This window comes from Oncorhynchus kisutch, unplaced genomic scaffold, assembly GCF_002021735.2.
Source record: "Oncorhynchus kisutch isolate 150728-3 unplaced genomic scaffold, Okis_V2 scaffold601, whole genome shotgun sequence".
In the NCBI taxonomy this organism is placed as follows: Eukaryota; Metazoa; Chordata; class Actinopteri; order Salmoniformes; family Salmonidae; genus Oncorhynchus; species Oncorhynchus kisutch.
In genome coordinates this window covers 150,694-160,021 of record NW_022262546.1, presented here as the reverse complement: position 1 = coordinate 160,021, position 9,328 = coordinate 150,694, and the positions used below count along the sequence as shown (strand labels likewise).

General features: G+C 46.4%; 1 protein-coding gene across 1 annotated transcript in view; it reads left to right on the top strand.

Moving 5' to 3' along the window:
- The window catches only part of LOC109886627 (Krueppel-like factor 5), a 36,986-nt gene continuing 27,658 nt past the window's right edge, over nt 1-9,328 (top strand). Inside the window, exons 1-2 of the mRNA XM_031815755.1 lie at nt 1-463; nt 5,414-6,497. Of these exons, the coding sequence (XP_031671615.1) occupies nt 284-463; nt 5,414-6,497 (1,264 nt within the window). The 5' untranslated portion in view covers nt 1-283. The remainder of the gene's footprint in view (nt 464-5,413; nt 6,498-9,328) is intronic.

Sequence of the window (9,328 nt, the reverse complement as noted above, 5' to 3'; positions counted from 1 at the left end):
CCCCACGCCCGCCTCGCTTCCTCTCATCGCATGAGTTGACATGGATAGAAAAGAGCAGAAGCTTTGAACTGTCCCAACAGACTCCAGTCCTACCGAAGGGAGACAAGTGGAGTGGATAACCCAGTCAGACGAGATCGCTAATTAGACTACACACAGACTCGAATACATCGCTACAGTCAGTCCTCTCATGCACCGTCCCGTTTCATCTGTCGCCTCTGTCGTTATTATATGATTATTATTGCGGCCGCTCGCACCTTGTTATTCCGGTGGGGAGTAAATCTATATGGCCGCGACGCTGATCACGATGAGCGCTGGGACCGGGACCGGGCAGGACGAGATGTTCTACACCCTGCTCAAGCCCATGCTTTCGGAAGGCTTCCCGGCCGAGGAATCGGCTCTGTTCGGTTTCGATACCAAGAACCTACTGACGGAAAGGAGTGGACAGAGTGAATACGCGCACCAGGTAATGCAGTTTGTCAGTGTTGAGATGTTCTCCCCGGTGTAGGCTATTCTTTATCTCAGAATGGGCGAGGTTGGTTGGCATGTTGCAAAGCACTAAGGCTGTTCGTGTTGCTGTGATGTGGGGAATTCTATAGTATTATACAAAATGTAGAGGAGATTGGCGCTTTAATTGTGCGTAATAATAACGTCTCCTGATGTTGTTATGGTCGTAAGTATTTTATCATTCGATGTGTAGGCCTATGGGTCGGGACACAGCAGGAAGATTACATGATTGGGAACGAGAGACATCGTCGGAACGGCAGGTAGCCTAGTGGTTAGAGTGTTGGACTAGTAACTGAAAGGTTGCTGGATTGAATCTATCGTTCTGCCCCTGAACAAGGCAGTTAACCCACTGTTCCTAGGCCGTCATTGTAAATAAAAATGTGTTCTTAACTGACTTGCCTAGTTTAAAAAAAATAGCAAGACGCATTTAGCTCATAGTTCATTGGAACTGGTAGGACAGGCAGCTATGCCAGACAGTGCCAGTTGCTCACACGCTCACAATTGGTTTCTTGGCTACCATTCCCATCAACAACTGACTCCGTCCGATCCCATCTACTCTCTAACGCACGGTGCGAGTCCGGACCCAACCCGATATAGTAGGTAGAAACTTCCCAGCAATGTCGACAGACAGACAGCCCGACCGCCTTAATCGGAACACTTGTGGCACATATACATGACCAGTTAACAGCTGGACGATCTAAACGACAGAAATAGAAAACCTTCCCTTCAGCCAGCTCTGCGTAAAGAACTGGACAGAGCAGTTACTTTGCGGGACAGGAGAAGCACCAACAGGGAGGGTGATTTTCCTTCCCAATGTCCAGTAACCATTTCCTCCATTAGTTGGATGATCTTTAATGAGTTATTTATGTGGAGCCCGAATAGTATTTATTATGGTGTGTGTGTGTTTTGTTTTTCTCCTGAGCAGAGGGAATGGAGAGAGAGAGAGAGAGTCAGGTTCATTCCTTCATCATGACCACCTGTCAGTAGTCTGCTGTCCCAAATGGCACCCTATTCCCTATGTAGTGCACTACTTTTAACCTGAAGTGAATGGCACCCTATTCCCTATGTAGTGCACTACTTTTAACCCGAAGTTAATGGCACCCTATTCCCTATGTAGTGCACTACTTTTAACCCGAAGTTAATGGCACCCTATTCCCTATGTAGTGCACTACTTTTAACCCGAAATTAATGGCACCCTATTCCCTATGTAGGGCACTACTTTTAACCTGAAGTTAATGGCACCCTATTCCCTATGTAGTGCACTACTTTTAACCCGAAGTTAATGGCACCCTATTCCCTATGTAGTGCACTAGTTTTAATCACAGCCCTGTGGGTGCCGTTTGGGAAGCAGATAGTGCCTGTTTTAAGCCCTCTGGTCTGGTTGGTGTGAGTACAGTTTACAGCTGAGGGGGGAATGTGGCAGCAGCTCACTGAAGGCTACTTGATAAATGTCTGCCTGGTGACTCTGTCTGTCCTATCAGACATTACTACCGGACTCCTCATCCCACTGGCCACCACATAGTTTCAGCATGACACAGTCAAACACTGGTTCTGAACTCTTAATAAATGGACTGTACAGATGTAGTATCTTAATTTGATCTCTCTTTTCTTGCGGAGAATTTCCCCCTCCATCGATAAACCCATACTAAACCCATACTAAACCCATACTACTTAACACACGATTATATTTGTCTGCTTTTCTGGCCAGCTAATAGCCTATCAACCAATCAAGTAACATTATGGACCAAACGTTCAGATCCTATTGCTGCAGGATTATTTTGCTGTGACAATATAGGTCAAATTATGATCCTCCATCTGTATGAGGTTTGACAGGATAGATGAAGTTGTATTACAGACATGTTCAGGTTTGACAGGGTAGATGAAGTTGTATTACAGACATGTTCAGGTTTGACAGGGTAGATGAAGTTGTATTACAGACATGTTCAGGTTTGACAGGGTAGATGAAGTTGTATTACAGACATGTTCAGGTTTGACATGATAGATGAAGTTGTATTACAGACATGTTCAGGTTTGTTGGTACCTCTTCACAAAAAAACCAAAAGGTAACATTTTCTCTGAAATAACTTGACATTTACTAAAGTAATTATTCCATATTTAATTATTCATTTAATAGAAATCAGACAGTTTTTTTATTCGTTTTGTTTCCAACAGAATATTGTACATAATAAAACACAATGAAAATGACATGGACACAAATGATGGGACCCTTCAACCTAATATGTTGTGGCACAACCTTCAGAGGTAATCACTGCAATCAAATGTTCTCTGTAGCTCTCAGTGAGACTCCTGCACCTGTTAACAGGTAGTTCGGCCCACTCTTCCTGAGCAAACTGCTCCAGCTGTCTCAGGTTTGATGGGTGACTTCTGCACCTGTTAACAGGTAGTTTGATCCACTCTTCCTGAGCAAACTGCTCCAGCTGTCTCAGGTTTGATGGGTGTCTTCTGCACCTGTTAACAGGTAGTTCGGCCCACTCTTCCTGAGCAAACTGCTCCAGCTGTCTCAGGTTTGATGGGTGTCTTCTGCACCTGTTAACAGGTAGTTCGGCCCACTCTTCCTGAGCAAACTGCTCCAGCTGTCTCAGGTTTGATGGGTGTCTTCTGCACCTGTTAACAGGTAGTTCGGCCCACTCTTCCTGAGCAAACTGCTCCAGCTGTCTCAGGTTTGATGGGTGCTTTCTCCAGACTGTAGGATTCAGACTGAGACAGAGATTTCTCACACTGGGCAGTACGTTTCGCTCCAGAATGCCTTGATAGTCTTGAGATTTCATTGCGTCCTGCACAGATTCCAGGCACCCTGTGCCAGGCGCAACACAGCAGCCCCAACACATAACCCAGCCTCCTCCAGGTTTCACTGTAGGAGTGGTGCTCTTTTCTTTAAAAACTTCATTTCTTCATCTGTGAACATAGAGCTGATGTGACTTGCCAAAAAGCTCCAGTTTTGACTCATCTGTACCAAAGGACATTCTCCCAGAAGGATTGTGGCTTGTCAATATGCATTTTAGCAAATTCCAGTCTGGCTTCTTCTATGGAACCTACTTTGGCTCAAAAAAAGCGAAACATGTTGGAGTTCAGCTTGTATCTATTTGGCAGTTATCCTTGGTTCTTCCTTTTCTACCATTCCCACAATCCTGATCAATCTGAGGTCGATTTCTCCCTCTTGCTGCCGCGCCCAGGAAGGTTGTTCCACAGTTCCACGGACCTTAAACGTCTTCTTAAATAATATTTCCAACTGTTTGTCACAGGAACATCTAGCTGCTTGGAGATGGTCTCGTAGCCTTTTACCAGGCTTGTCTTTTATTGTCTTTCTGATCTCAGACAAATCTCTCCGTAGCTTTACTCTGGTCCATGTTCAGTGTGGTGCAACACAATGATACCAAACAGCACAGTGACTACTTTACTCTGGTCCATGTTCAGTGTGGTGCAACACAATGATACCAAACAGCACAGTGACTACTTTACTCTGGTCCATGTTCAGTGTGGTGCAACACAATGATACCAAACAGCACAGTGACTACTTTACTCTGGTCCATGTTCAGTGTGGTGCAACACAATGATACCAAACAGCACAGTGACTACTTTACTCTGGTCCATGGTCAGTGTGGTGCAACACAATGATACCAAACAGCACAGTGACTACTTTACTCCATTTCAATAGGCTGAATGACTGATTACTAAGATGATTGGAGACGTGTGTGTGTGTGTGTGTGTGTGTGTGTGTGTGTGTGTGTGTGTGTGTGTGTGTGTGTGTGTGATGATAATTAAAGAAACAAAATAGTTATATATCACTATAATCCAATTATTTATTATCTTTTCTAAGGGGTACCAACAAATGTGTCCAGGCCATTTTAAAGATATATATATTTGTAGAATAATCGATAATTCATCTCTTTTTCACAGCTTCTATGCTTTATTCTGACACACCAAAGGCGAGTAATCGTGATAAAATAGCTTTTAGTTTCACCTCTTTTCAGGAGGAATGAAGCCATATTTCAATGAGCTGTACGGATACCAACACATTTGAACTGTAAATGATTGAAGTCGATACCTGAACGTATTCTTCCCGTCCAGAATGCAGCATGTTGATCATACTGATTAGTATCACGTGATGATCAAAGATGTAAGAAAAAATCTAAAGGATTGTTTCACTATTAAGTTCATTAAAACATAATCAATTAAAGGATTGTTTCCACTACTAAGTTCATTAAAACAATCAATTAAAGGATTGTTTTCACTATTAAGTTCATTAAAACATAATCAATTAAAGGATTGTTTCTCTACTAAGTTAATTAAAACAATCAATTAAAGGATTGTTTCCACTACTAAGTTCATTAAAACATAATCAATTAAAGGATTGTTTCCACTACTAAGTTCATTAAAACAATCAATTAAAGGATTGTTTCCACTACTAAGTTCATTAAAACAATCAATTAAAGGATTGTTTCCACTACTAAGTTCATTAAAACAATCAATTAAAGGATTGTTTCCACTACTAAGTTAATTAAAACAATCAATTAAAGGATTGTTTCCACTACTAAGTTAATTAAAACATAATCAATTAAAGGATTGTTTCCACTACTAAGTTAATTAAAACAATCAATTAAAGGATTGTTTCCACTACTAAGTTAATTAAAACAATCAATTAAAGGATTGTTTCCACTACTAAGTTAATTAAAACAATCAATTAAAGGATTGTTTCCACTACTAAGTTCATTAAAACAATCAATTAAAGGATTGTTTCCACTACTAAGTTCATTAAAACAAAGTGAAATTGCCATAAACATCGTGATTATTTGTTATAATATTTATACCATTTACATCCAAAATAGAGATTTGGTTCAGAATTAATAATGAGCCAACCTTTTTAAGTAAGTCTGTCTTTTCTCCTCAGACAGGGAAGAGTGAACTGGATAAGTACCTCTCCCCCCAGACGCCGCTCCTGATGTCCCATCCTGACCCTCCAGAGCAGAACAAGTCTCGGCGGGACAGTGCCTCTGTGATGGATCACTTCTTTGGCGACGACCAGGGCGGATCTCCTTACAGCATCAACATGAACGTCTTCCTACCCGACCTGGCATACCTGAGGATGGGCTTGTGTCGGCCGGCACGCCCAGGGCCTGGGGGTAACGGTGGAGGCATGGGCCAGCAGGTCAAAACAGAACCCCCTGCCTCCTCTCCCTTCACCCATCCTCACCCTCACTGCCCCAGCAGTAGCGTCCACAGTAACAGCATCAGCCTTTCCACGGTAACGTCGGTGTCTTCTTCGTTACCAGAGTTCACTAGCGTGTTCAGCCCGTCGGGTGGTGGTGACCCGACCTCTGACGCCGTGGCAACGGGCGGTTCTGTTTACGTGAAGGAGGAGCTGGGGTCGTTCGATCTGCCTCACGACGACTCTCTGTTCCAGTTGCTCTCTGCGGAGCTGGACTCCGCCCCTCTCGCGCCCATGCATCACCATGGCAACAATGCTCATCACCGGGCGGGGCAGCATCACGGAGGTTCCGGTCCCTCGCCCATCATGCACACCTTCCACGACCTACACTTAGCCGCCCAGGCCCAGCAGCAACACCAACAACTACAGAGTGCCAAGGCAAGCTACTGTGGTGGGCTGCACAACGTGGGAGGGGCCTACCCTCACCCTCACTTCCTCCAGCAGCCCCAGCACCATCAGGCCAAGGCCCCCTACCTGCCCCCCTCTCCTCCCAGCTCAGAGCCCAGCTCCCCAGATCGTCAGAAGGACCTCCTTCAGAACCTCTCCCCTCCCCCTTCCTATGCCGCCACTATCGCCTCCAAGCTGGGAGTCAGCGTCTCCCCCAGTCTTTCCCCCACCGGTGTGGCTCGGCCCCCAGCCTCAAGTCTAACTCCAGCCCCAGGCTCCGGCCCAGCTCCAAGCCTGAACCAGTCCATGCAGGTCCGCTACAACCGCAGGACCAACCCAGACCTGGAGAAGAGGAGGATACACCACTGTGACTTCCCAGGTCAGGACTCCTCCCTCTACTGTCAGGACTCCTCCCTCTACTGTCAAGACGTATCCCTCCCTCCCTCTACTGTCAGGACTCCTCCCTCTACTGTCAGGACTTATCCCTCCCTCCCTCTACTCTCAGGACCCCTCCCTCTACTCTCAGGACCCCTCCCTCTACTCTCAGGACCCCTCCCTCTACTGTCAGGCCTCCTCCCTCTACTGTCAGGACTCCTCCCACCCACCCTCCCGCCCTCTACTGTCAGGACGTATCCCTCCCTCCCTCCCTCCCTCTACTGTCAGGACGTATTCCTTCCTTCCCTCTACTGTCAGGACTTATCCCTCCCTCCCTCCCTGTACTGTCAGGCCTCCTCCCTCCCTCCCTCTACTGTCAGGCCTCCTCCCTCCCTCCCTCTACTGTCAGGCCTCCTCCCTCCCTCCCTCCCTCCCTCCCTCCCTCCCTCCCTCCCTCCCTCCCTCCCTCCCTCTCTCAGCTGCAGAGCTTTACTTTAGGTTTACTTTCTGTGTGTTGCTCGTCTATTTCAGTTTATCATGAAGATGTTGTGCTTGTTCCTAGCTCACATGCAATACGTTGTTTACCATCAATTAGCTCCGTGTCTGTAGTGTCCTGTGTTATGGGTGGTGGTCTGATTAGCTCAGTGTCCTGTGTTATGGGTGGTGGTCTGATTAGCCCAGTGTCCTGTGTTATGGGTGGTGATCTGATTAGCTCAGTGTCCTGTGTTATGGGTGGTAGTCTGATTAGCTCAGTGTCCATAGTGTCCTGTGTTATGGGTGGTGGTCTGATTAGCTCAGTGTCCATAGTGTCCTGTGTTATGGGTGGTGGTCTGATTAGCTCAGTGTCCATAGTGTCCTGTGTTATGGGTGGTGGTCTGATTAGCTCAGTGTCCATAGTGTCCTGTGTTATGGGTGGTGGTCTGATTAGCTCAGTGTCTGTAGTGTCCTGTGCTATGGGTGGTGGTCTGATTAGCTCTGTGTGTATAGTGTCCTGTGTTATGGGTGGTGGTCTGATTAGCTCAGTGTCCTGTGCTATGGGTGGTGGTCTGATTAGCTCAGTGTCCATAGTGTCCTGTGTTATGGGTGGTGGTCTGATTAGCTCAGTGTCTGTAGTGTCCTGTGTTATGGGTGGTGGTCTGATTAGCTCCGTGTCTATAGTGTCCTGTGTTAGGGTGGTGGTCTGATTAGCTCAGTGTCCTGTGTTATGGGTGGTGGTCTGATTAGCTCAGTGTCCTGTGTTATGGGTGGTGGTCTGATTCGCTCAGTGTCTGTAGTGTCCTGTGTTATGGGTGGTGGTCTGATTAGCTCTGTGTCTATAGTGTCCTGTGTAATGGGTGGTGGTCTGATTAGCTCAGTGTCCTGTGTTATGGGTGGTGGTCTGATTAGCTCAGTGTCCTGTGTTATGGGTGGTGGTCTGATTAGCTCATTGTCCGTAGTGTCCTGTGTTATGGGTGGTGGTCTGATTAGCTCCGTGTCTATAGTGTCCTGTGTTATGGGTGGTGGTCTGATTAGCTCAGTGTCCGTAGTGTCCTGTGTTATGGGTGGTGGTCTGATTAGCTCAGTGTCCGTAGTGTCCTGTGCTATGGGTGGTGGTCTGATTAGCTCAGTGTCCTGTGCTATGGGTGGTGGTCTGATTAGCTCAGTGTCCTGTGTTATGGGTGGTGGTCTGATTAGCTCAGTGTCTGTAGTGTCCTGTGTTATGGGTGGTGGTCTGATTAGCTCCGTGTCTATAGTGTCCTGTGTTATGGGTGGTGGTCTGATTAGCTCCGTGTCTATAGTGTCCTGTGTTATGGGTGGTGGTCTGATTAGCTCAGTGTCTATAGTGTCCTGTGTTATGGGTGGTGGTCTGATTAGCTCAGTGTCTGTAGTGTCCTGTGTTATGGGCGGTGGTCTGATTAGCTCAGTGTCCTGTGTTATGGGTGGTGGTCTGATTAGCTCAGTGTCCTGTGTTATGGGTGGTGGTCTGATTAGCTCAGTGTCCTGTGTTATGGGTGGTGGTCTGATTAGCTCAGTGTCTGTAGGCCTATAGTGTCCTGTGTTATGGGTGGTGGTCTGACTAGCTCAGTGTCTGTAGTGTCCTGTGCTATGGGTGGTGGTCTGATTAGCTCAGTGTCTGTAGTGTCCTGTGTTATGGGTGGTGGTCTGATTAGCTCAGTGTCTATAGTGTCCTGTGTTATGGGTGGTGGTCTGACTAGCTCAGTGTCTGTAGTGTCCTGTGTTATGGGTGGTGGTCTGATTAGCTCAGTGTCTGTAGTGTCCTGTGTAATGGGTGGTGGTCTGATTAGCTCAGTGTCCTGTGTTATGGGCGGTGGTCTGACTCAGTGAATTTAGTAAACATTACTATTCTCTGTGTGTGTTGCCTCTGAATGATGTTGAATAATTCAGTAATCGACAGGCTTTTAGCCAGCTCTAAGATGTATCCCAAACGGCACCATATTCCCTACATAGTGCCCTCGTTGTGACCAGAATCCTGGTCAAAAGTAGTGCACTATATAGGGAACAGGGTGTCGTTTTGGATGAAACCAAGCTCTAGAGATCTGTCAGAGAAACACAGGAAATGGACGACCGAGACAGATTCTTATTGGTTGCATCAAACTGACAGTGTTTCACAGCTAGAAAAACACACCAGTCAGTCCACTGAAACACACACACACACACACACACACACACACACACACACACACACACACACACACACACACACACACACACACACACACACACACACACACACACACATAAACAAACTCCTCTTGGGCTAATATAATACTCATGTGCTCCTCCTGCTTGCCCTCTCACTAATGTTAGATGATGTCAGATAGCCTCTGGCTCTGG